The sequence below is a fragment of the Telopea speciosissima genome, chromosome 1, assembly GCF_018873765.1.
Source record: "Telopea speciosissima isolate NSW1024214 ecotype Mountain lineage chromosome 1, Tspe_v1, whole genome shotgun sequence".
In the NCBI taxonomy this organism is placed as follows: domain Eukaryota; kingdom Viridiplantae; phylum Streptophyta; class Magnoliopsida; order Proteales; family Proteaceae; genus Telopea; species Telopea speciosissima.
In genome coordinates, this window is record NC_057916.1 from 84,387,038 (window position 1) to 84,414,971 (window position 27,934).

The window sequence follows — 27,934 nt, forward strand, 5'->3', positions numbered from 1 at the left end:
CACATTCGTTTGTATAATTTTAGACTGAGAAGGAAGCTACACTTCACAAATTGGGTCCTAAATTTGATATTAATTATCTTTGAAGATTGTAAATGCCCAGATCGGGTAACGGAGTATCAGAAACAAGTTCACGATTGGATGATTATGTTGAAGCAAATGATTGATTAAAGATCAAACGATAATTCAAATAAGGGATGATGTTCTCTGTGTCGCAGCGCAGCCTGTGTCCAGACATAAGGGCCTGCCATTCAAGGAGTAGGATGGTCATTTCGCCCACCCTATTTGTCTGGGCGCAGCCTACGCCCTCGGCACAAAAAACATTCTTCCTTCAAATAGACACAATTTTTTTAAGTATATTCCACATGTAACTTTGCATGGTTACATTATGATTATCTGATATAGGGCGTCTGCGTGGGATGCAAGGGCCACGCTGTGCACGCCAACCAATGAGAGCGCGTACATGGTAGCACATTAGGCGGCAGAATTTCTATCATTCATGGGGTGCATGGCAGTCATTCCGGCCCCCCTCCCCCCGCGCTATGCATGGGTGTGGCCTCTACGTCCCACGCCCTCCCACGCAGGGAACTTTTCTCCATATGACATATGTTAACTTTTGTATTACTATTTATGCCCCTCACAAAGAAACCATCCCTATTGTATTAAGGGGGGCAAATTTGGTATAATGACAAACCTAGTACAACCAATCGTAGTTACATAGAGCACAATTTCTTTTCTTACTTTTTCCAAAGAAATTTTTCTAATTGTTCATTGGCCCCAGAAATGACAATGATATGGGTGCATATAGTTTGGCTTCAGTAAGGACTCAGGATTACCTCCCCCTCCTTGCATTCCAGATTTCTGAAATGAATCTCCAGACCTTCTGAAACAGATGCAGCCTCCCACTCCCCTAAGACTGGGACTCATTCGGATAGCAACTTCCCCCCCCCCCCCCTCCCCTCCTCTCTAGAAAAAACAAGGCCAAAGAACTCAACTAATCGGTCTCACGATGAACAAACTGAAACCATATATGAATCGATCCATCAGTCTCACGCAATACGGTTCTATTCGACCGAGATATAAAATTGACCGACTGGTTAAACCTTCTTTGATCTAAGATTAGATTATTTGATCCTAACCTAATTCACATGCTCTATAGGATGATACCGATAATACAATTCTCATCTAGCCAAGACCCAACACAAAGATCATCTGTCAACTCTAGGTAAATGAGATGTCATCAAAGATGGAAATAATGGATTGACAGCAGCCAAATTAAGCATGTAACTGAGCAAAAGAGTGGAGAAGGGGCAGATGGGTCATAGCCCACACGGGCACAATTACAAGGTGAAAGCACACTGCCATATGGAACCAGTTTTGACATGGGAGCTTCAATATGAAATTATAGTATTTATGATTCAACCAAAAACCAATAGAGGAAAAATACATAAGCAAGAAGCTGAAGCACACTGGCTTCATTCATTGATGCTACACCAGGTTCTTTACAGAAATGAAACCATTACATTTTGGATTCTAGTAGCATATGGATGCATAACATCTTAACAGATCATAGGCTCATCTTATGTCATTACCAACTGTCAATAACTTCATATTTTAAGGAACAAACCCGGGAGGACTCGAGCTGAGAAAATCTTGAGCGTATGAAATGCAATGGGAAACCAAAGTTAAAATGGTTTAGTTAAACAGACAGCCAACACAAGATAGAGTCATGCAGAAGCAGGGCAAAAGCAGGACAACACCAAAATTTCTTCCATATCTAAGCAGAGGATTTCTCCTCCTCTTTGATCCTTGGAAGAACTCTTGGTGTGCTTTCCTTTTCATCCTTAGTCTTTCTCAGAGCTTCACGTAATCCCATCACAATAAACAAGTTGGTGAGAGTGAGCAAAGACTCAGCCCCACCATGAAGCCAATCTACGTTAGATAAAGAGGTTCCGTAATGCACCTTGGCTGTAAAAAGTCCAAACACATAAATCAGCACAATTATTATATCTGATGGAGTGAATTCCTAGAGTAGTATTCAATAAAGCAAGTTGCAGTAATCACAAGAAGCCAGCGGTGAACTTACCATATATTCCAGCAGGGACTAGACAGAGGACGTCAAACAGTGAGAACAAAAGAAGAGGGATCAGTAAATTTGAAAATACTGCTCTACTTTGCAATAACAGATCAACAAAAGCAAAACCAACAAGATGATAGTAACCATATCAAAGAATCTGTCACCCATTCCTAAGAAAAAATTATATGTCAATATCAACAATGACTAGAATCATCAGCAATGGAAAATATATATGAACTTCTCTTGTACAAATTTGGATTCAATAACTTAACAACCAGAGCCTTCTTGTAAGAAGAACCCAGTTTGTGTTCCATACCATAAACCAACAAGATGATAGTAACCATATCAAAGAATTTGTCACCCATTCCTAAGAAAAAGTTATAAGTCAATATCAACAATGATCAGAATCATCAGCACTGGAAATATATATGAACTTCTCTTGTACAAATTTGGATTCAATAACTTAACAACCAGGGCCTTCTTGTAAGAACCCAGTTTGGGTTCCATACCATTGCCTGAACCCAGTATCCCATCAATCAGCCGAAAATATGAAAGCTTCATCTTCACCAGCAATTCCATGAAGAGTACAACTTCAATCACTGACTCTCTCTCTCTCTCTCTGTAGAAGATTTGCCCATGAATATTATCATGAGGATCCTCCATAATTCATGTCCTACTAAGAAAGTTTCTTATCGCATTTTTCAACCTCAGCATGCAATTTAACAACCTATACAACACCCACCAGTAAAATTTGAGAAGGGTGAAGAAGGTGGGGTGGGGGCTCGGGAAGCAATATCTCACTAGTCAGATTTCCCTTGTTTTACAGGAAAGAACATCTAACGATGTAAGTTCCATATTTCCTATCCCAGATTGCAATGATCCAAATTTTGTTACAAGTTATCAAATAAGCATTCGTTCTTTAAAAGCATTTTCATTCCATATCAAAGAAGCCCACCTCTTCCTAAAAAAACTGTACGAAGCTGTAGCTGTACTTCTCCCACAATGTCCTAGAGCTTCGAGAAAAACAATTTCTAATATGGTTTCCACATCCAACACAACTTGTGGGGAAAAAAAAGAACAGAAAAGACAGGAAATTTTTTCTTTCATACCTCACTTCTGAGGTTGCCTACAAGCTACTGAATTCCAAAATGAAAAATTAGAGAAGGAAAAGGGCAAATTGTCCCAACATCTCTTTCTTCGCCAAGTTAATACAGTTAAAAAGGAAATGTTTACACCCGTCTAAGAACTGCATAAAAACCCAAACTTGAAAAATAAAATGGAACTTTTATTCAACCACAATTACCCAATTCCTCAAATATCCGTGAATCTGTCAGAGAAATATACAGCCAAAGTAAGCAATAAATAAATCCACAGTGAAAGGAGAAAGCAAAGCAGAAATGGAATTTCTTTCATATGTATACCAATCGCCCTGCGAACCCAACTTATAAACAGTGTAAACACTCTAATCAAGGAAGAAAAACCCAACTAAAGAGGAAGAAATTTTTATGAGTTAACTTACTTGTAGCTCCCACGAAGATTAGTAAGAAGTAGAATCCGAAGAGTGTGAGCTTTGGAGCAGAATTCGATTTTGTGATGAAATACAAGAAACCCAAGTAAGGGAAGAGAGAAACAGCAAAAAGCTGTGAAGTTATGCTCTCAGAATCAATGGTGGGTGCCCATGGATCAACTGGCAGAAATCCATAGACGGTGGTCTGTCTTCCCCTGATACATCTTCCACTTCGGTTACACTTCAAGTCTGGACCACCTGTAAATGTGCTTCTACGAAGCTTTCGGGGTGAACCAAGAAAAGTGGAAGGCAAAGGAAAACTGGGGCTTCCTATACAAAGCTTGCCAAGTGAAACCATTGTTCATCTTTCAGCAAAACTTACGATTGTTTTCCTGAGAAAAACTGAGCACCCCGTAGACTATATTCCACCATTCGAGCTTATTCCTTCGTTTCCCATCCTTTTTGCATTCATCTTCCACCATTCGAGCTTATTCCTTCGTTCTGTGCAAACTGAACACCCCAAAAAATAATCCTCTTTTTTCCGGAAACTGGGGAAACAGCTTATCCATCCAAAACCAATAGGATCTACTTGGCCCAAGGCCCACACACCAGAGACCTGCACTTAAGTTAACCTTGACGGGGTTTTGTCACTGTGTCACACACACAGATAAATTGGAATCCGATCTAACCAATTCAAGCCGATTCTGGGGTTTTTGAGACCGATTCTAATCTGATTCGAATCAGAATTGACACGACCGATTATACCCCAACTCCAATTTTAAGGCATATACACCTACAAGAAGTTAGGCTTACAGCGCCCAAAAGCAAGACCCATAGCATCATTATCAGGATTATTATAGGTATTGGTCATTGCCAATATCAATACCAATACAACACAGATCGAATCATATAAGCCCGAGTTGAGGATAGGCCGCTACGACACTGATACCTATCCATGATCACCATGATAGGTTTGTTGATAGAAATCAACAAATCTGATTAAAATGGCCACAAATACAAGGTGGTGATATGTTTTTCAAGAGTAGGATCCATAAACGAGATCACCCCACATATGGCTCAAGGTAGTGGAGGGCCACACAAGAAACATTCACGTTTTGCCCATTTTCCAGAGATGGAGGGATGGGGGGAATCCATATGCTTGGGACTAGGAAAATTTACAAGGGAAGTAAGCACATAAATTTTCAGAGCTGAAAACACTTGAAAAGGGACTTGTGAACCCATTGTACAAGGGTGGAAGAGGCAACGAGTCAGACATAAAAGTACAGTTTATGAAAAATCAAACAAGCCCATCAGGGGTGAATTAAAAAAAAAATGCTCCCAGCTAATCAAATTGTAACATTTGGAATCTTTTGAATGAAGCCAATAGATCAGGACCTGCAAATATAATATAATTTTTTTCTTGGTTTTTCTTTCCTCTTTTCACTATCCGTGCACAGTGGACTGATAGTATAAACTACCCAAATTGGTCCTACCAACCTTAAAACAACCTATTTCACTAGACAAAAGGGGGAAAAAATGTCAAGCCATGATAGCCATTCCACATTAAAGTTCATCATCCGTCATGGACTTCCTACAACTCAATATATATCCCAACTAAATACGGTCAACCACATAGATCATTTTTCTCCAATTAGGTCTATTCATCATTTGCTAAGCTCCATTTCTGTACTTCAAACCAAATATGATTACAACAAATGCCCACCAAAAAGAGGATAGAGGAGCAGGACCTAGGAAGTGGATTCAAGGGTAGCTTGTTCATGCCACACCCCATTCAAGTTAGACTGCCACAACCTAACTACCCCATCACTTCCAGTTGTTGCCAATGTCATTCCACTCATGTCCCACTCCATTTGCCACACCTACAACACACAACCATGCAGCATTACTGTACCAAGCAAAATCAGTAATCTGCCTCTACACATCCACCAGTAACGAGGCAGTTCAGCATCAATGACAATACAATTACTTCCTGTATATATACCTCGCCTTCATGGCCAGAAAGCAACGCAACCTTGTCCACTGAAAGCCTTCCATCCGTGTCAGGGCTCAGGTCCAGATGCCATATTGCAATCCCCTTGTATGTCGCAACAGCTACTACTTCATATGGCCTACAAGAAAGCTTGATGAAGTTCATGTCTTAAAAAAATTAAACTGTTTCCGTTCAAAAAAATGTGAAATATACCAAAAAAAATCATTTTGATCATAGCTTACCAAGCATGTCATCCTATGTAGGCTGGGACCAACAACATAACATGTGAACATGAAGTGGGTTCAGATCCCACTACTTCCAGATTTTGATTTGGATGAGAAATCTTTAGAATGAACAGCCAATTCTCTATAAAGATGCTTTCTACTAACCTCCAACCCCGACTCAATCAGGGGGAAAGATTGAGATTGATGCTTACCTGCCAATATTGGGTGCCCATGCAACAGCATAGACCTGATCACCCTTGTCACCAGCCAAAGCCAGCTCCGCAACAGGCAGCCACCGTTGATGCGCCGCGTCAAATTCCCAAACCTGTATCATTTGTTCATGAGAGAAAGCAACATCTACCATTCTGACAACTCATCCTTTCCAGAACACTTCAATAGTAAAACAGAAGGCATGGACAGATTTATTTGTTATTGTATCATTTTAAGTTTTTAACCATGTTTAATTTAAGATTTATATAACTCAGGAAGGACAGCAATACTAAAACTTGAGACCATCCATCCTAATTGCCTGTGCTCTTTGTTTACCATAAATGTAAAGGGGAGATCCACTCTTTGTTGGCTTAATCAGGTCTTCTAAACTTAAAAAGAATCATCTCACCCTAATAGGGAATAGGATACCTTAGTATCATAGTCTGTCACTAATGTACTAAGGGACCTATTCTTTATTACATCCTAAACATCTACTCTTCAATAACTAAAACGGTAGGATTAGACTTATCATCAAATTTAATGCATCAGAGGAACAACATGAACTCCTAGCACGTGTACACTATATGAAATCCTAACCATCCACTCTTCAATAACTTAAGAGATAGGATCACACTGGAGAGGGGGGGGGGTTGACCTCTAGAGTTAGCACCGTTTCATTCCATCCGGTCAGTGATGGAGGTGGACACCGCATGTAATGGATGAAGGAATAAATACAGAAAAACTTAATGAAGTAAATGATAAAATAGTCTACAACTGACAACTGTCCTCACAAGTAGTGCAGATAGAGAACCAGAAAACTAAAGCTTAATATACCTTGGAGGAATTGAACTGTGGTAGATTTGAATTAAAACCCAAAACAAAACTTGATTGGACGCTTTCACTTCTCTGAGGACTCCAAGAGACGGATGCAGATAAACATGAAGGTTTTTGGAAGCCCGATACAGAATCAATCACATTCTGAAATTCTGCCTGACAGAAGATGTAAACATTGTCTCGTCAAAGTCATGAAAATCTCAATTGACCGTAAAAACAAATTGAATATTTTGCTACCTCTAAATCTAAAAGCTCATGATAATAAATCATAAAACAGAGATTGTTTGCTCATATTGATGAATTTAGCAGCGCCAAGGGAACATAGCTGACTAGTCTTTGGCCACAACTCAACAGCAACAGTGTTGAGTAGATTTACATTTTATTTCAAAAAGTACAATAGCCACTCAGTTCACAAATAGGAGGTAAATGGACAATTAGAAATTATAATTTTATATTTGCTTAACTATTTTCTCCCACTAAATCATAAACAAAAGATTAAATTCATGAATTTCCATTTATATGCTACCCTCATGCCAATCAATGAAAAAGTTCAATAAAACCGGAGTCACATCATTTGGGAAGCAGTAAACTGTGTAATTCAAATATATTGACCAACTTACCTTATGTGTTGACAAGCAACATGACTTCAGTTGGGATAAGGCTTACTTGAGTTGAATTTACCCATGTATTAACTCTTAAACATATAGCATCCTCAGTTAAATGGATCAGGATCCTAGAAACTGGAAGTCAGGAACAGTACCAATAGGGTGCTGATCCCATATGGCACTTTCCTTTTACTGGAACTTTAAATATTAGGAACTGGTGATTCATAAATATTTAACTGCTATGCTATTTTACTCACTAATTGGTCACTGAACTTTCTTCACAAGAAGGGCAGAGTATGCCAAAATGATGTAGCATTGAAAGCCATAGAAGTTGAAGCAGAATAGAGCATCTTTTCTTCTTCCATCAATTTTTTAGGTCTGTTTTTTGAAGATTAAAAATTGTCTGCTATTTTGGTGCCTGCAGTCTAAAAAGTTATGAAGTTACCTACCCAACGAGACCAAGATCTTGCAATTCTGAATTATGCCAAGAGAGTCATGACTAATTTATAAAAGGGCTGTTACTCTATGACAGTTTCTATTTCTTCCTTCCCCATTGGGGGTTTTTCTTCTTTATTATTTGGCAGCTGCAGTTTAAGACCCTATTTTTTTATCAGTGGTCAAAACCTTTATTTTGGTTCAGCCTTGGAAACCAAAGGAATTGCAACGGCAATGGTGTTTAAATTCTATACACTTCCAATAAGTCAAGATTGTGCCCCTCTCACCCTCCCACCCCCTTCCAAAAAAAGAAGGATGAGTTACAATCCTCTACTCAAGTCTTCTTGGACTTAATAAGCACTTTATTCTTGTGGAGCTTTTCAATTAGGTGCTTCACTGCTTCAACACTGCCACTCCAGACTTTGGTACCTACAACAGGATATCAGTGCTATATACACAGCAACCTAAAGAACATTTTAGAGGAAACAACGATCAAATCATAGAACTTTTCCAAAAATCATAAAGAGTACTAATCAAATGTTCTATCCTTCAACCTATCAAAATGTCACTTTTGGAAATAATTCTGACTGCATTAAAACTCTGTTATATAGATGTCCCAGTTGTTCATTTAACAACCTGCATTTTAGCCCATCAGAGTATTCAGACTATACCTGCGAATTCAAATCCTTTCCGCAAGCTTACCCCAAACAATAATAAAACATAGCTACAACCAGAAGTATGAAACATGCCATACCAATGATTCTCTCCAAGAAATCAAAAGAAAGAAGCCAAAAAATATAAGAAAAATAAGGAAGGAAAGTTGGGAAAAAGTAGAAGCTGAAAGTATAAAGACATGTAATGAAAGTAGAAAAAGGATATTAATTCCACATACAAGGGTTGTTTTGAAGGAACAGGAAGAAAAACGATCAGCTATTTAAGAAACCTTTAAATAACATGTTTACATCTTAAGTAATTTACTAGCTAGATGAGAATAGTTAAAATGATGTACCTGAAGTTGCCACTTCTTCAGTTCCAAGGGGTCCAGGAGCTCATAGACTTTAACATGGCCATCTGAATAAGCTACAACCTAGACAAAAATTGAGACAGTAAATGATAATATACAAATAATAACCTAATATAAGGGTTTTCCCTTTCAAGTTCATGCATATTACGAAGTTATTTTGTGAAGGAGAAATAAATAACCTAGAGATTGTTCAGCTATCAGTAAATGCCAATCCACCCATGAACCAGATAATATCAGCAAAAGAAGCATGTAAAAAGAAACAATTACAACACCCAGCATTATTAGTCCCTACCTAAAGAAGGAAAAACAATCCAATTAATAGCTTTGAACAGTTCAACGGGCATTTCTCCTATTCAGGAAACAAGCTCTCCAGTTACAGTTATCTTTCAAATTCAAAAACAGTAAGAGTTCATACTTACAACGCATTATTTGTTTACAAAGTACCTTCAGAAAACACAAACTTATTGCCTGCTAGGATACACATTTAGTTGCCATGGTTTGCTAATTCACACACATGAGTTTTTGTTAGTATAGGAAAAAAACCCTATAAAGATAGACTATGAGGTAGTTGCAAAGAATACAATGTGACATAAGTGCACCATCATATTATTATTCCATCTATAGGCCAACAAAAGGAGGGCGGGCCTTGGTGCAACGGTAAGGCTGCTCCATTGTGACCAAGTGGTCATGGGTTTGAGTCTAGAAACAGCCTCTTTGCAAAAGCAGGGGTAAAGCTGCATACATTATGACCCTCCCCAGACCCCGCAGTGGTGGGAGCCCCGTGCACTGGGTACGCCCTTTTTTTTAGGCTAACAAAAAAAAAAAGACTGACTAACCAGTCCTTGAACAAATTTCAATGGCTATAATAATGATGAACCAGTCCCTGCGTCAAAGAAATCCTAGACAATTCCTGTCAAAATTTTAAAAGATTGGCACTGCAATGTAAATAGTGGATAAATTGGTCCAGTTATGTTAAGTCCATTACATGTCAACTCTTTGGTGAATATCAGCAAAAAAATTTAGAAGACTCAATAAAGTGCAAGAGTAGACAGGTCAGGGAAAGATATGTTAGCCTACTCCTTTTACACTATACATTTCTAAACCACTCCAAAACCCTGCTTCCATTTTTCATTCAAAAACTACACTGATATATGGGAAAATACTGTGGCCCTTTCAATCATTGAAGATCGAGACACATTTCTTGCAAGGTTGCACTTAAGATTAAACAGTCCCGGGTTTCTAAAGGCGAATGCCTTCCAATATCAGATGGCAAGTTGGCATATGATTCCAACGGCCTTCAGTACGCTATTGTTTGTGAAAAATTGCCCAGCATTGGTAATAAATGAACTTCAGACCTCCCCTCCAAAGTTAGATTCCCACTACTACCTCATCATTCACTCACTTAATGTCATTTTTTTTTCTTTTATTACTGCCTGACATTGAAGCCATACTGAGGATCTCATGCAGCTTGCATCCCATATCTGATATCTTAATTTTGAGGATCCTATCTGTTTGGAAACTTCTCCGTAGGACAACTTACCAAGGTGCCACAGAGTTTATTTGCGACAGGCCTCCCAGTCATCCCAGAAGACTCCTCCCTCTAGTATTGAGGAAGACCAGTTGGAAAGCTAAGGATCCTCCAATGATTCAAACCATTTTCGAGGCGTTCCAACAATTTTAGTGGTTCATTCAAATTTTCATTGGTGGGCCATTCAAAAGACTACTATTTGATGAAAGTGATGAAACTACATAGCAAACCTCATATTTTGTCTATTTTCCCAGACCATATGGCTCAGCACCATCTCCACTTTTATAAGGTTCTACATTCCTTGACTATCATCACAGGAGTGAATATCTATGAGTTCTTATTAGCTCTTTGACGAAAGAGAACAAGCATGAGTTTTTGTCAAGCTCACCTCCATTAGTTAAAAAATATGGAAAGCTACAACATCAAATTCAATGGACAACCAAAGGCCCATTTTCCATCTTCAGAAGAATTGACAAGGACTGAAGGAGAATATTATAGAGATACACAACAAAAGGAAATTCACCAAGCTCCATTCTTGTAAGGAAATAATACTAACAGCAGTGAGATTTCCACAGAGTAATCAAAGACTCATGATATTACAGAGTAGAAATATAAATAAATGACAGCAAAGAGACCTGAAAAATCATTTCTAAATTGGCTTTTAACAAGATCAAAAGCAATAGAGATAGAGGAAGGAGGTTTACAAAAAAAAGTCAGAGAGAGCGAGAGCACAAAATACTCACCATTCTCAAACTTGAAGTGGAAATTCCAAATTGGAGATCCAGCACTAGAGCTGCAGTTCTTTCAAAGCATTTGCACACCTTCCATTTGAGAGGTTGACCATCTAGAAGAACAAATGACATTAGCGATGAGAAGTGCTGCTCCTTATCAAGGACCGCTTATAACTCTTGTTGTTATTTGCAGTATTTTTACATCTTTGTACAAAATATTTTCTTCTCTAATAAAATTTTCCATTCTGTTTTCTTTTTCTGCAAAAAAAATGTTTCTCTGGAGTCTGGACTGTGCAATCAAGATGGAATCTCTAGACTGCCCACCTCGTTGTGCCACATGGAAGGGTGATGTGGTAAATCTAACCATTGAATATCTAGGAAATGGAATAGATTGGCCATGTATAACATTTCATAAACAAACACAATCATATACCCTGTCATGTATTGGCATATTCTCTTTGTATACCCATCCATTCTTTTCAATTTTTCTGTTGGATTTTCAAAGCTTTATCTTGCCACTTGGCCAACTCCATTGTGCTAAAGCTTGACATGTAGCAGGGGACTTTGGGGTCTACCTTTCCACACAATGTCAGTCCCACTGGACATGCCATGTGGCAGAACTAGGCTTGCAAGGAAACCTCTCTTGACATGCTGTACTGGAAATCTACTCCCTATTTTCCCTAAAAAAGCTACACAGGTATGGACTTGTTTGGTTTTTGTAAGTCAAAAATTGAATCACCACTTCACTTTGTAGTTAACTTAATGAATCAACAAAAGTGTTCTGTATTCTGCCTGCAATGGAAAAGTACATCCTATTGACATTATTGGATGGATAGGAGACAACAACTACTAAAGGTACAAAGATCATGACATGTTTAGAAATAAAATTGTATTGCATACCTTCTTCAACTTCCTCCCACAATGAAAATGTTCCATCTGTGCTAATGCATGCAACTGCATCACCATATTCCGGGGGGATCCAAATAACTTTCAAAATGCTTGATTCATGTGCCTACAAGAAATTTAACTTCAGCACATAGAAATAAAATGCCATCAAAGAAGCAACTTTATAAAGGACAAGTTCAAAACTTTACTGTCTATGAAACAGACGAGGGGATATTTCGTGAATGTCTACTTATACAATGCATATCACGTCTATGAGGTCTCAATATGAAGAAATGTCATGTATCCCTTTTACTACAATTACTGGGCAACAGTTGATGAGTCCATATGTCCAAGTTGAAGACACACATGGAAAACGTCGAGATTCTCTCAGTAAGAATAAACTGTAATCTCTAGGTAACTTACTGTAACCAAAGGTTATAGAACCTCTTCTGAAACACATAAATGGCTTGACCTTTCGCACCATCTATTTTCTACTGGCAAGGTATAAAAATATCTCCAGATAACTGAACGTTGCAAGTGCGTAACTTAACTCATAATTTCAACTCAATAGTTAAGGATGACATGCACGAAAACATTTCTCTCTCTACAATAGTTAAGCATTACTTGATTCAAACACCCAGTCTCAAGAGAAAGTAGTAGAGGGTCCGAGGAGAGAACAGTTAAAGAAAAGCAGTCGTAAAGCAGGTGGCATTGTAGCAAAATTGGAGAAATTAAAAGCTAATGGAAAAGAATATGTTTATGTTGATTAACCAAACGACAAGGGGATGATTCCAGATAACGATGAAATAAGGATCCACAGTTGTTCAGAGACCTAGGCCCAAGTTTGTGTCATAAAATGACGTTAAAGAGGAGTAGAGAGATGGAAGATGAAGAAGAAGAAGAAGGACTTACGAACCTTGAATTTCGAAGTGCAGGTGAAGGCCGAGGAATCTGGTTCTGGAGAATCAAAGATGGAAAGCGTTCCATCGATCGATCCAGTGGCCAGTCTCTGGCCACAGTAATTCCATGAAGAACAATTTGTGCCCTTACCGAGTGATATCAGAGATTTCTCCATTGATCCCTATCTATCAACTGCACTAATCTAACCTAACCTAACATCCGTTCCTACTTTTTCTCTCCCGCGTCCCGCCAGTCCCCTGCACTATCGAAGCGGCGGGGATTTTGTATTCGAACAAGGAAAGCGAAAATGCTAAACAGGATCCGAGGACGCCGAGTCTGGTACTCTGGTGTCAATATTCAATCGGTTCGGTTCGGTTCGATTCGATTCAAGAAATATGTACAAACTCAAATCGATTTGAAGTAAAATATTTTTCTATAGGGAAAGTGAACGCTACCAGGTCGCGCAGCACATGCTGTACCTGCGCCCTGACACAGGTGCATGTGAAATAACTGCCACACCCTCTCGATCACCAAAAATGTCTAGGGGTGTGGCAGCCATTTCACATGCTCCTGTGTCATGGCACAAAGGATACGTGTCTAGTGCGATCGGGTGGTGTTCTTTCTCCCTTTTCTTTATCCCAAAATAGAAATTGAACCAAATCAGTTTGATTTTATTCGGCTTATGTTTGGTTCGTAAATAATTTGAGTAATTCAGTTTAAATGAAAATAACCTGTTGAAACAAGGAGAAAAGTTCTTCGTGGGGGACACGGGCCACTCCCGCCCATAGTTTGGGGGGGGGGGGGGTGGGTTGTGAAATAAAAAATGATTGCCCACCACCCATGAAAAGCAAAAAATCCCTCCCCCAATATGTCAATGTGAGCTCTCATTGGTTATTGTATGCACATGGCCCCTATGCTCTCGCACAGAGAATGCTCCCCCTTGAACAAATAACAATGAGAGAGACATTACAACATCATGAAGATAGAGTCCCATAATGTCAAATTTGATACTTTTCAATCATTTTGACACAACTAATCAAATAACTCATAGTAGGCAATTTCACACAACTCAACAAAGACAAATGATTGTAGGGTTTAATATGGCCTTTAGTTTTAAACCAAAATTGAATTGAACGAAATTTCAATTATCCAATTATAAATTAACACCCTAACCTGACATGGAAAAAAAACAGATGTAATGGGTATTTATGTATTTGATCAGGTTGATATTTAATTATTGATATACCCCTATATACTTTTTCTTTTCTGAAAATGATTGGATAAAAGATCATTATCTTTTAGGCTCCGTTTGATTGCAAAGGGAATTAAAGGGAAAATTTTCAAACCTAAAAAACAAAACTTTTGTAATCATTACCCCATGTGATTGTATAAATTACTTAAATTTCTTACCATATCTAGTAAAGATACATTTTACATTTTACATTTTAAACCAAAAGGAAATGGATGCAAAGTAAAGTGAAATTTAATAACATAATCAACATCCAGATGGGTAAAGATTCTTTGAAACGTCCATAGATGATGGTACACTAAAAACCTCTCCTTCTCACATGAAATGACTTCTCTCCATTATGTACAAAACCGTTTTATCGCTCCTCATTGATGTACTCCTCAATGTCAGTAAACAATGATGTCCATTAAAGAGGGATTATTTCCTTAATTAACTAACTATATATAGGTTCGTGAAAAAGTTGTAACCTTACCTTTTTTTACTTTTTCAGAATAACACATTTCTTTTTCTCACGAGGGTAGCTACTATAATTTCATATGAACAATGACAACTATTGATGACAACATAATGACAAACGGACAAAGAGCAACTCTTACACATTAACTATTTCTGAAGAAATGTTTACAGTGTTCTTAATCCCTCTTTTCTTTTATATCCTGGGACTGAATCAGCCTACTAAATGCGGGAGCCTTGTGCATTGGGTACGGCCTTTTTTGTTTTTTAAATGTGAAGTTTCCTTACCATCCCCATTCCCCTTTCTTTCTGGAAATCCAAAAACACAAGTTCTATAGCTTCAGTACAGTTTCAGGTAGATGTCTTGGTACTAGGACTATTCCACATCCCAACAGTCCTCACATAACTTGTGTCCTTTGGGGCCATCCTTGCTGCAAGTTGACATGCACACACCAATTTGCATACAGTTCAAGTGCAGATTCACATAATATAATGCAATAGTTCACATCCATGATATTTATTCGACTCGAATTCTGGAAGCCACATTTCTTGTCACACTCTTCTTGGCCACTCACTCTCCAGTTAATTTTCAAAATCACCGGTGGCATTACCATGCTCTCATGATTGATCTTCTGCTGTAGATAAGGTTGCACAGTAATTCTTCAGCCACGTAGATGCTGACTTTAGGACACGAAGTTCCCCAGCAAGGAGATCTTGAGCCATTTGTGCTCGGATAGTGAGCCGTCCAACTGAGGTAGGCTTGTCAGTATTCAGTGACTGTAAATGCACAACAGAGGTTCAGAAGTTTGACTAGCTTGGTTTTCCTTGGAAAACAACTTCTTCAGAGACTTCAAATTTAAATGGACAGATCAAAATGAAGAAAAAAGACAGGAAGCATGCAGGGATATACAAATATGCTTCTTGTTACTTATCATTCAAACTCACATGAAAACGATAATTTCATTTGAAGTCATAAATCCATGGTATAATTTCATTTGTTTAAGACATTTATCAAATCATTTAGCCAACAAACACAATAAAAAGATCAGCTGAGGGAAAAATAGCAAATCCTAAAACAAAAAAACAACGAAAGGTGGTAAAAGGACAAGGAGTAGGCCAAAGATGATCAAGACAAAAGTTTTGGAAAAGACCATTAATGTTAATGGAGTTTACCGCAGTCACAACTTAGTGGAATGGAAGAACAGGATTAATTTTAGCCAACCCCAAGTAACTGGGACTTTGGACTAGGGACTTGAGATAAGGCTTAGTGGGTTTAGCAAGTTTTTGAGTAATAGATGGTATTTTCTGGTTCACATATGGTTGGTTTGCAATTTGCAAACATTAAGGGTCATAAAGACGCAAATGTATAACAATATGGTAAGCAAGCAATCCAGGGTTTCAATGGAGAAGACCTAGCAAAAGAAAATTTTCATGGACAGACCATTTAGGATTCTCCCCCACTATTAGATTGGTCATGTGTACCGTTCAACCATCCACTTTAACTTGAGGTCTTCCCCTTGAATAACGCAAGATGAGGGAGGAGTCGCTTTTGCTACATGAAGCAACTGGACATGAGGACATCTTTTCAACTGCCACTTAAGCAATTGAAAATTCTTGCTAGATAAGCTATGTAGGAACACATCCCTAAAACCAAATTATACTGCCACTGTTAGTTTATATCAAACTGAATCACTTTATGTATATGTTTTGCTGGCCTTGATCCATTGCAGTATTTTAGATGCATTTTTGAAACACTATGCAGTTGAAAGAGATCAGTCATGCCATTTTTCTATTGTGTTCTCAGACTAGACAAATGAGTTTAGATACTAATATTTCCATAAACAATAAATAGTATGACTAAAGTGCTTTAGGGATTGCTGCATGAGAGATTGGCAAACCATTATACAAGTTTTCAAATGGAATATTGGGAACAGGGTAAAAAGCTAATATAAAATTTTTATTTTTCTATTCCGTATTGCATTTGGTAGCAAACTGTTTCACTACAAGAAGATTAAAGGGGGGTTGTAATAATTCAAGTAAATATTGATAACAGTTACCTTGATAGACACTTCATATTCCTGAATCAATTGTGAAATTTGCGAAAGCAGGAACTGATGGGCTTGGATCTCCCTACTCTCGTTCTGTAGAGGACGTCGAGCCAGACGGCCATCATTTTGTGCAGCTTCCGAAACCAAATCCTCCAGTTCTGAGGTTAGTTTGATCAAGAAACTATAAACATGAAGAGACAGCTTCCAACAACCAATTCCCATGGAGTAAAAGAAATGATGTAGAAGAAAAGAAAAAGGAAAACAACACACCTTCAACAGAAGTGGTGGATAAAACACGAGCAAATGCACGAAGTGGTTGTGGAATCCCCTTCCCTTTTCTACTGGCAGATCTTACTTCCCTATTAATATGGGTACCATTTTAGCAGAGAAGCAAAACTGAAGAACCAGGTCACAAAAAATGAACCACAAACTAAAAAAGGGATGAAACAACAACAAACTCAGCCTTATCCCAACTGAATGAGGTTGACAAGAAATAATAGAGAACTTTTTCCTTGTCTGGTGGACAAGAAAGCATTTATGGCATGAGGGTATATCTAGTGCATGGCAGTCCAGTCGATTGTCAAACTCCGGACATTGTCATCTGTGTCACCCTCTACTCCTGTCAGCCCAATCAGGCAGATTTTGTTACATGTCAACAGGTTTCAGGATGGACTGCGAAGTAAATCCTTTAACAAAAAATGGACAACTCAAAATACTAGAGAAAGAATCCAATACATGGCTAGCCGTTCGGTCCAGATGGTTTCTGATAATTAAACTTGCATCAAGTAAAAGAATCAAACCAGAAGAGTTCAGGACCCAGGCCATGCCTAGCAAAAAAAAATATTTTATTTACTATGATTTGTTGGACGCTTCCCCTTGTAGATTTATCCTTTGTCAAAATGTGTCATGTCAGACACTTGTAAAATGTGTTGTGTCAGACACTTGTAAAATGTGTCGTGTCAGACACTGCTAGACACTCGTTTGGACACCATTTATGCATCTTTTGTCTCTAATATAGGTAAATACGGTCCTTTTGTCATTATTATTCCCGTAAACTGAAGTCTCACGTCTCTCTTTAAGCAAATAATGGTTAAATACCATTTAATGAAGCAAAAAGACACTGTAAAAATAGAAGGAGCTTTAACATAAAGCACAGAAGTTATAGCCATAAAGCATGTACCAACTTGATTGTAAAATTAGTCTTGAACGAGTCAAAACCGTCGGTATTTGTGACCGTCTGGGCACAATGTTTACGTAAAAGGTCCAATTTCATCATACGTAGAGGATCATGTTGAGGTACACCAACCCAAATCTGAACCTGAGTGAATGAAATTATTTGTAAAGGATGATGCAAGCCTTTGAATAATTAAAACAAAAACAAATGTACAAGCCTTTAGGATATATGAATCAGTTCAATTCAAAAATGGCATTAGTGTAGAACAATTATACACTTTTTCACGATAAGTCTATGACAGACCTGATCATGAACGTTGTATGGAAGTGTAAATCCAAAGTCCTGCAGGAGTGTGGTGTTTGGGAACTTCCCATACCTTATTAAAACCTAAAATCAAAATGGCAAAATGAATCAAGTGAATCACCAGTAGTTGGGACTGCAATTAACTGATCAATGGCAGTATATCTGAAATGCAATCATTTTTGTACATCTCAGATTTTAATGTTTTTTAAAGTAATAGAGTAAGAAACTAAAACTTGTTTTACAGCAACCTGGCAATTTACAAAAGCATGCAGTATGAACACCACTTTCACAAATGAAAAAAGATACATCAAACTTGAACTTTTTTATTAAAAAAAAAAAAGGTGAACATTTTATTCATGCAGGTGTAAGAGAATAGAATTAGTTCACCAGAAAATGCAACTCAGCATGTGCATACAAATATCTACAATGCCATGTTTACAAGCATTAGTAGCTCTGTGCATGTCTCTTCACCTGTGCCTATGCTCACATCAAGGATTTCATAAAAGGGCATAATGCGGTGCGAACCCGAACTAGTGGATGCCAGTGGGAGATCAGCTTGTGACTGGATTATTACAACTGCTTATCCTAAAAGCTTGAGCTGTTAAGGGCAAAAACAATGTACATCAACATCCCCCTCCCCCCAATGAGCAGTCCTGTACACGCATGACCCTGTACGTGACACATACTCGCTCAGAAACACCATCAAGTGGCACCAAGGGAGAATGTGTCAGGGAACCACGTTGCACCTCCCAGGGATTGAACACTCAACCTCCCTACTCCGATACCATAATGCAACCGTTTATCCCAAAAGCTCGAGTTGTAAAGTAAGGGAAAACAATGTATATCAACAAGGATCACAGGTATAGGGACAGAACCAGATTTGATAGAAAACCAGATAACTCAATAAACTCAAAGTATGCATGAAATTCTGGTCATTGGTCTGAGACTCTGCTAGGTCAGCTGAACATCTCATCAAAGTATGACAGAAATCCAATGGTAGGATTCTAGGATGTTGACGAAGTTTACTTGAATTAGGAATCCAAAACCCATGCAAAACAATAAATCTGATGGCAGGTCTTTGGGTGCTCAGAATAGAATCGAATGGTGATGATTTATGAAATTATAGCTAACAGAAAACAAATCCAGAAAATAGGAGAATTTGAAGAAGCAGAAACAAACTAAAACTCTTGAAAAACAATAGGATTTTAGGGTTTTTTATACTGAACTGAAACTACAATAGAAAAGAAAAGAACGACAGAAAAGATAAGATCAGGAATCACCAACTAATCTGCAGGGTTGGCATCACCACCAGTACCCCACCCTTGGAATCACTACCGAGGATTCTGGAATCACCACCACGGATCCTATTGAACCACCACAGCAGAGAGAATTCTGAATCACCAAAGAACCAAAGACAAGCCAAAATTCTCATTCACTCTGTAAATCGTATGGGTTGTTTAAGCCTTACATGTATTTATAAAAACTGAAAGAAAACACCCAAATAAACTCTCTCCATCGACCAGAGGTCCAGGAGATATCCTAATTTAACCAAATACTTCAATAATAATAAAGAAAACAACCTAAGCCAAAAAGGATTTTCCTCCCAGCCGAAGGCTGCATTGGAGAGTCCTTAACTGACAACTTGTGACATAACAGACTCTTATCTGGACTGGATTTATCCTAATTTGTTTACACAACTGAATATTAAATAAAACACAGAAAATAAAGTCCTAATTCAACCCACAACTAGTCTTGATGATAAGATTCCTGAAAATTCCTCTTCTTTCTGCTGGAAATCTGCATTAGGGTAGGGATTTTTTTTTTTTTTTTTTTTTTTTTTTTTTTTGGGGGGGGGGGGGGGGGGGGAGGGGTGCGGAATGGGGCCGAGGCAACAAGAAGCAGCAATAATGTTAAACACTACATTTAGGTGACAAAATTACACCAATCAGGATCTACCATGATCAAATGCTACCCATGAATCTCTCACTAAATTTAACATATGAGACCACTAATATTGAACTCATTGCTGGATTGCTAAATGGTAGAAGTAGGGACAGTGGAATCAAGGATCATCGAAAGTAATGAACTATGTAACGAGTAGCACACAGCCCATAGGAATGAACTGTAAAAATGATCAAGAAGAAGAAGAAATGAATTCTCACAACATCTAGCTGTTTTCATCATCACAATATTAAATCAACATACATTTCACTTCTGAAACATGAAAAGATTCACAGAAGTAATAACAAATTCATTAAGCACCATATAACCTCTTCGCCAGGAGCATAATCCCTATCAGCAATAACCTGCACAGACAGAACGAAGGAATTAAAGCAAGACCAAAAGGTTTCTACTAATGTTAGCAAAGACAGACATGCAAAAAACTCCTCTGCAATTCTGCAGTGCTGCCTTACAAATGTTTATTTTATAAATCAAGCATTTAAGAACTCTTTCTCATGATACCATACATACCAAAGATTAACAATACTAACCCAAAACCCAACCTGGTAGTCAAGCAACACAGTCGGTTCTTAAAAGTTAAAACTCACATCCCTTGGAAATTGGATCCATTTCTCAGCATGGTTGAAGGACATCTAATACATGCATGCTGAAGATTTTGAGTGTAAAGTTATAAATAGAAGGTTGCAAGTCCAAAATCCAATGATGATATTTCACATTGATAGAAATTAAGGTACACATCCCAATCTGATCCAAAGCTAATTGATTCAAACATGGAAACAATATTTTCAGATTTATTGGTTCTCTGATTGCATTCAGATCTTGTAGATGTGTCACCATGACAAATTTGGGTATGCCAGATCAGATCTAAGTCTTATCCTTTTATACCATCCATATCTAGTAAAAGACTAAACCAAAAGGATGAGTACAAAGATAATAGTTCTATGGTCCAACTTTTCAAGGAGCTGCAGGAAAGATGAAGTGATGAACCACTACAATGGAAGGCAGTGGAACTCCAGATTCTTCCCCAGACCCAAGTTGATAAATTTAACGACATCTGCAAGATATGAATTTTATTTTTTTTAACTTTATTTTCCCTACTTTGTTCTGTTTGGATCCATGTAGCCGACCCCATTAAGTTGGGATAAGGCTGAGTTTGTTGTAGTTGTTGTCTCAGTGTTCCCGGCAGGAGAGCAACATTGCTGGAATGCCCATAAGAGATTACCATGTTGAGGAAGAGTAGCTTAAGGGAGGCTTTGTGAATTGAGGATTCAGAAAGACAAGTCAAGCATGTGAAAGCTGGTGTATTCGTATTTAAGTCAAAATAGTTTAACCAATTAAATTTCATGAACATCCAATCAACCGAACAATTTGCAACAACCAAGCACAAACTTACAAAAATAAAAAAAAATTAAGGGATGGGCCTGTATTATTAATAATTATTCCGCAAACATACCACTTAAACTTGACAATAAACAGGAACTAATACCTCAGAGATTTGTTTATGTTCGTCACTTAACAACACTGCCTCTGAAAACCCATCATGATTTAGAAAATCTGCAAATGGAATCTACTGCACAATATGTATAAGTAATTTAGAAATAGCCCTTACTGCCACTGCACAATATGTATAAGTGATGGAAAAATAAGTACAAGAATGATACCAGAGATAGACCCTTAGAACTTCCCCATGCACGGGATCCAACTGGAAGGTTCACAAATAACCAATCAGAATAGTTTAAGACTATAGTGTGATGCAAAAGGGAATAAGCTTCAAAGTTTATAAAATGATTCCAAATTAAAAGCAATTGTGCAGCATACCCCCAATGAGGTAAAAGTATAAGTCATAAGACTACAAGCAGTAAATGCATACAAAATTTTAGTACCTAAAGCATATGCATGCATGAAATCCTTCAGTGTAACATCTTCAAAAATCTGAGGGAAATGATCAAGAACCTGGAACCATAAGACATACTAACTGTCAAAGAAATGTAGTTATTATAAGGAAAATGTAAACCTCAAGCATTCTGTGACATCACAGTCCAATCAAATGTCACATAAATGTTGTTTATTCCCCCTCCCTCCCCTTTATTTTATGGGGTTTCCAATGCCAGGGTCCCAAGTGTGCTGTTCAAACAGGACAGTGAACCAGCAAACAGTGATTACAATATTCCTTAGTTTAAAAAAGTCACGAGCTAAGTTGAAAACCAGATTTAGTCACCAGAAATATATTTAAAATCTTACTAAAGAACTATTATGGTATCTCAGAAGTCTAACCTCCAGTACTAAAATTTCAAAACATATTGGATATGATAGATTAATGGAGATGACAGATTAACTGTTATTGGGCAATCATGAAGCCAATGGAAGCAACCAAATGACCTCAACAATTGAAAACACCACTGTCACATCAATACTAACATAAAAATAAAATAAAAATAAAATTGAAAACTCCTATACAGGAAATTTAGTCCTTGAAACATCCCTACAGAGGTCCATACTCAAAGAAACCGAGTGGAAAATCTCATTGTTCCAACATTCCATTGTGTTAAAGAAATTAGGATCCCAGATATGTACTATTTCAACCCACTGCACAAGCACTAATTTAATTTGTTACATTTGATTCATAATGGCAAAATAGTTCAGCAGTGCTATTGGAAACAATCAAACAGTGCATTTATGTAAATAATTATGAAGATGGAAACACTTAAGAAGCATCATATAGATAAACTCAGTGTAGCAGAGATGAGGATGTTGAGATGGATGAGTAGCCAAACTAGGAAGGTTAAAGTAAGGAATGATCATATTAGAGCTGGTTTGGGAGTTAGCTCCGATACATGACAAGCTACGAGAAAGTTGTTTGAGGTGGCATGACCATGTTCAGCGGAGGCCTTTGGATGCTCCAATACGGAGGAGCAATTTGACTTAGATTGAAAGAACTAAAAGGGCCAGGGGCAGACCTAAAATGACCTTAGGAGAAGTGGTGAGGAAAGACATGCAATTGCTTAGGCCTTGTATCAAGTATGACCTCGAATAGAGCTGATTGAAGGAAAGAATCCATGTAGCCGACCCCATTAGTTGGGACAATGTTGAATTGTTGCTGTTGTTGTTGAAAAACTTAAGAAAATAAGAAAAGCTATGGGAAGTATCAAATAACCAACAAAGATGAAGCAAGACAATTCATTCATATGAAAATGGGGGCCTAGTCATTTTCCTTACAAACATATTAAGAGGCTCCCAAAATAAATATTCCTATTTGAATTCAAGCTTAGAACAAGCTCCAGCTGAAATTAGAAATTACCCAAAAATAATCAATCACACAGCCCTACTAGTCTTACCAAAAACCAAAGCAATAGTACAGTTTGAAAGAAAAACTAATATAAAAATTGTAAAATCAAAATTACTATATATAGCACCTTATTAAAATTAACATATAAATTTGGATTTACTAAAATACTAAACATATTCACTAAGATGCTTCTGATCAATGTACATTTGTATTATCCCTGCCTTGGTGGGTTTCTTTGTTTGTACCTATTTTTTGACTAAACACCAAGGTGTCTCACCCTTCTTATTAATAAGGTAAAATTCATTAAATTAAGGGATAAACCCTAATGTTTACAAGTATATCAAGATCGTCTTGACTTAAGATATCAGAAATGAAATTGTGATACAGTAAAGCTACAATGAATAAATAAAGAAATAAGTCTACCCACTTCTTGGTAAAAGAAATGGATATTTGATTCCTTTGAAATTCATCAACAAAATTTTAAAAAAAATAATAAGTCTGTCTATTTTTTATTTGATTCCTTTGAACTCCCTCAACAAAATAAAAAAAGAAATAAGCCTGCCCAGTTCTCTGTAAAAGAAATGGATATTTGATTCTTTTGACCTCCCTCAAAATGGTAGTCCAATAGAAAGACAAGAGGATACTGGGGAACCACACTTATCTTCAATTATAAAGATAATATGATAATTTCTTATCAAAGAAGGGACACACACACACACACACAGATACACACAGGGAAGAGGGAGAAAGAATCAAATGAATACATACTGGTCTAATTGCCAAAAATTCCTTTTCAAGTTGGGCTTGTTGATTGACAGTTTCATGATATATTGCACTTTTTCGAACCATGTCCAGTTCATCTTCACTCCAGAATATCTAGAAAGATATCAAACAATTCGCTATTAAATATCCATTGAATACCTATCCTTAAAAAAAAATCAGTAATAGGGTTATGCTCATAGAATATACCATGATACAAAAAAATATAATTCCAAAAAACTTTTATTCACAGGTTATCTGGTAAGAACAATGGCTATGTTGAAACTACCATAAATCAAGCCAGGAGACTCTAATTTTTTTTGGTAAATAAATATATTACCGAGCCCCAAGAGGGGGCAGGGAAAGAACCAAAGAAGCAATCAGTCACATTTTTTTAAATAATCAAAATTATCATGATTAGAGAGAGTGATATTGCTAGGTTTGAGGGATGAAAGCATGGAAGAAGAACTCAGTTGAAAACCAGTGGTTTCGACCGAGATATCTCGGTTTCCCAAGTTTCCGAGATGAAACCTATATGTACTACTGTTTCAACCAGGTTTTGACATATTTTGACAATATTTCAGAATTTTCGATAGTTTCGATCAGTTTCAACCAAAAAATACCAAGTTTCGGCCAATTTTAACCAATTTCAACCAACCCAGTTTCAGTAGTTTCGATCAGTTTTGACCAGCCCATCACATGTCGAGTTTTGCCAAAAAAAGACCAGGTTTCGACCAAATTTTGGTTTCTGGTTGGTCGAAACCTAGGGCAGCACTGAGTTCTTTATCCTTGGATGAAAGGCAAAAAGAAAATACATTGTGCAATCTGTAATCGGCCTTTAAGTGCCAAGCAAAATTGTTAAGTGCCATCAACTTAGTAGTAGCCCGGCTTCTTCCAGCCTAGACCTACTCCCTAACATAAACTTCTATCCATAGTGTGTTCACTGTGTTGTAACAGTCATTTCCTCTGTACTTTACATTCTATGTTTCATAACTATAAACTCTCATGCATCTTTCATTTTGGTTTTGACTAATTCTTTTCATTGTAAGAATTACCAAACAAAAATGAGATAGAAAAGAAAGTGAAAAAATACTAAATGAGAGTGGATAATTTTAACAGTAACTTTGTTTCTTCTTTTCCGTAGACTTGATTTCATCCTTCCTGTCTTTAAAACTTATTCTTCCATACATCAATCAAGCCATTATTGATTATTTCTTAATAATTTGACCATATATCTTGAACAAATTTTAAGGACCAAAGTTGAAAGAGATGAATCTTGTAGTATGTAATACAAAAAGAGCAATGGTACTCATTACTGAGTCAAGAAATCCATTCTAGTTTTCTGCACAGTTATACTTCTTGTAGATAGTAAATCTAATAGCTCGTACAGTGCAATGAAGCTCCCCGGGCCGAGGAAGACGGCTTATATAGGGGACCCATCTGGAGTCCTGCAATTAAAGAGACAGAAAGAGTGGGGGGGGGGGGGAATAGTTATCAGTTCTATAAAATTACCAGTTTAGTTCCACGGTCTAAGAAAGTCCACTACTAGAAACTCCCCCCAAAGAATGCATCACCAATTGACAATACCTGGCCCATTTTCTTCTCGACTAAAATAAAAATAGCAAGCCGTGCAGTATATCCAACATCATCTCCTAATAACCAGCTAATTTCGGGAAGGATTTTGTCTGGTGTAATCTGCTGCATAAACAAAACACAACAAGAAGCTTCAGGTCTTAAGCAACTCAATGACGCACACTACAAACTATAAAAAAGCACTTTGAATTTAATTCGAAGATGAAATACCACACTAAAAGGAACCTTCAGTATGCAATCTCCAGCTCGTATGAACTTCGATGCTAACAATGACCTGCATTTAGAATACAGAATCCAGAATCAAAGTACATGGATAAAGGCAGAGCGAGTAACTCACAAAATCTTCAGAAATTGGATGTGGGAAATTCCATAAATGAAGAACCTGCCATGTCCAGATTTCCCAATCGAAAGAAGTGAAGAAATTTCGACCCCTGCCTTCCGCTCTAACCACGGCAAGAACTCATCGCAATCTTCACTTAGGCATGGCACAGCCTGAAACAATTAAAAATGTACAGTGAGAAACTCTCGACGAATCGCCGGATTTTAGCTTAGATGTAAAGAGTGAACATAGAAGCGAATAGAGAAAGGTGAATCTAAAGCAAACCTTAGAACACGAGGAGACGCATTTCAGTCTGAAGTGCAGACGTGAGAACTGGAAGAGAAAGGTACCATGAATCCAGAGGTTTGTAAGCCGACTCACTGCCCACATACTTCAAATCGCAACTCTGGGACGAGAACGAAACAAAACGAAGAAAGAAAGTATAAATGTGCAATTTCAGAGTTGATTATAGGGTAATACCACCACGGCTTGTGCATTTTGACTTGTCACTATTTGCTATGTGGCAAACATGCCTAGGTCCATTTCACAAATGACATAGCATGTTGCATTTTAATGGCACCCAAATTCTCACTCCACTTCTCCCTAAAGATATAAATGGATCCAATTCGGTTGAAAAGTGGCATTACCATATTCGTATCCGATTATATTCGAATGGATTCGAATATTATCCTATTCGTTGACATTTTTTTGTTTTGGCATTCAATTTCATATTGCAATAAATCCAAGAATTTTTGGGGGGCACTAGTACGAGCAAAAATGGTTGAATGGATTTGGATATTATTAGGGATGTAAATGGATCGGATTTGGCTCGAATAGTGCTATATCTGCATCCGCATCTGATTAGCTTTCGGACGGATTCGGATAGTGCTCTACGGATACAGATACGGATCGGATATTTTATCCGTTTACATGTAAATATAGCTTTCGGATAGCTATAGCCTATCCGTATCTGCATCCGTTTAGCTTTCGGACGGATTCGGATAGTGCTAAACGGATACGGACACAAATATGGAAACGGATTTCGGCTATTCATTTACACCCCTAGATATTATCCTATTTGTTGACACTTTTTCCGTTTTTTTGATGAGGGTTAGGGTTGAGACTTGAGAGTTCAACACCTACCCTTTCTTCGTCTTTGATTTTTTAATGTTTTTAACTTTTGATTTTATCATGTATTTAGTTTAATAGATATGTGATTCTATGTATCACAATGCATAAAACAATATATATAACCAATAGAAAATCTAAAAAAGAATATCGTTATCTTAACTTATAAAATTATATATAAAAAAAAAAACTTAATTGGATAAACGAAAATAAAGATAATTCACCCATTTTATTTCCATCGGATTGGCCAGTGAATCAGATAATTATCGGTTGAATAGGAGAATTATTATATTCGTATTCGTATCTGATTAGTTTTCGAATAAATTCAAATTCTCCTAAACGGATACAAACCACCCGGATCGAATATAAATTTTTGAATATCCGTGAACATCCTTATTTCTCCCACCCTACCTGAACAAACGGGATGGAGTTCACTCCTGCCCCGCCGGTATTGTAGAGGATTTTAATTCGCCAAAGGGTCTCTGTTTACTATTTCAATTGGGGGTGGGGGTTTGATTTCTATTTCTCTGAAATAATGTGAAAAAATCAGATCAAACAGTATTTTGAAATAGAAACATATTGGTATGGAAATTCTGGAACAAAAGAAGAGCAGTTTCTTCTCGTAAAAAACTGAGAAGTGCAGATCCCCTTGTGAGCAACATAAGAGAGAAATAGTGGTGTTGGCTGATGGGTATTCTTCGGGAAAGAAGAAA

The 27,934-nt window shown here is 37.5% G+C and overlaps 3 protein-coding genes across 5 annotated transcripts; all 3 read right to left on the bottom strand.

Annotated features, from left to right (window-relative positions):
• Positions 1-1,455: 1,455 nt before the first annotated feature.
• Positions 1,456-4,047, bottom strand: LOC122662352. The gene is made up of 3 exons (XM_043857969.1): positions 3,594-4,047; positions 2,084-2,101; positions 1,456-1,965 (listed from the first exon to the last, which is right to left on the bottom strand). Exons 1-3 carry the CDS (start codon positions 3,937-3,939, stop codon positions 1,775-1,777), a joined length of 555 nt encoding a protein of 184 aa, XP_043713904.1. The 5' UTR covers positions 3,940-4,047; the 3' UTR covers positions 1,456-1,774.
• Positions 4,048-5,221: 1,174 nt separating this feature from the next.
• Positions 5,222-13,251, bottom strand: LOC122662345 (protein SEH1). The gene is made up of 8 exons (XM_043857957.1): positions 12,964-13,251; positions 12,063-12,174; positions 11,175-11,275; positions 8,889-8,966; positions 6,840-6,995; positions 6,008-6,120; positions 5,584-5,710; positions 5,222-5,461 (listed from the first exon to the last, which is right to left on the bottom strand). The coding sequence occupies exons 1-8, from the start codon at positions 13,120-13,122 to the stop codon at positions 5,330-5,332; spliced, it is 978 nt and encodes a 325-aa protein (XP_043713892.1). The 5' UTR covers positions 13,123-13,251; the 3' UTR covers positions 5,222-5,329.
• A 1,888-nt stretch (positions 13,252-15,139) lies between these two features.
• LOC122662327 (ribulose-1,5 bisphosphate carboxylase/oxygenase large subunit N-methyltransferase, chloroplastic) lies at positions 15,140-26,584 on the bottom strand. Of its 3 annotated transcripts, none has more exons than XM_043857936.1 (15): positions 26,379-26,584; positions 26,157-26,266; positions 25,985-26,048; positions 25,769-25,876; positions 25,570-25,629; positions 24,191-24,298; positions 22,020-22,089; positions 21,798-21,838; positions 21,623-21,703; positions 20,445-20,480; positions 18,175-18,258; positions 17,882-18,015; positions 16,968-17,056; positions 16,707-16,855; positions 15,140-15,426 (listed from the first exon to the last, which is right to left on the bottom strand). In XM_043857936.1, exons 1-15 carry the CDS (start codon positions 26,481-26,483, stop codon positions 15,268-15,270), a joined length of 1,398 nt encoding a protein of 465 aa, XP_043713871.1. In that variant the 5' UTR covers positions 26,484-26,584; the 3' UTR covers positions 15,140-15,267. The 3 variants fall into 3 exon arrangements, with proteins under 3 accessions (XP_043713871.1, XP_043713862.1, XP_043713879.1); XM_043857927.1 differs by having other exon boundaries at positions 25,769-25,879; XM_043857944.1 differs by lacking the exon at positions 20,445-20,480 and having other exon boundaries at positions 25,769-25,879.
• Between the last annotated feature and the right edge of the window lie 1,350 nt (positions 26,585-27,934).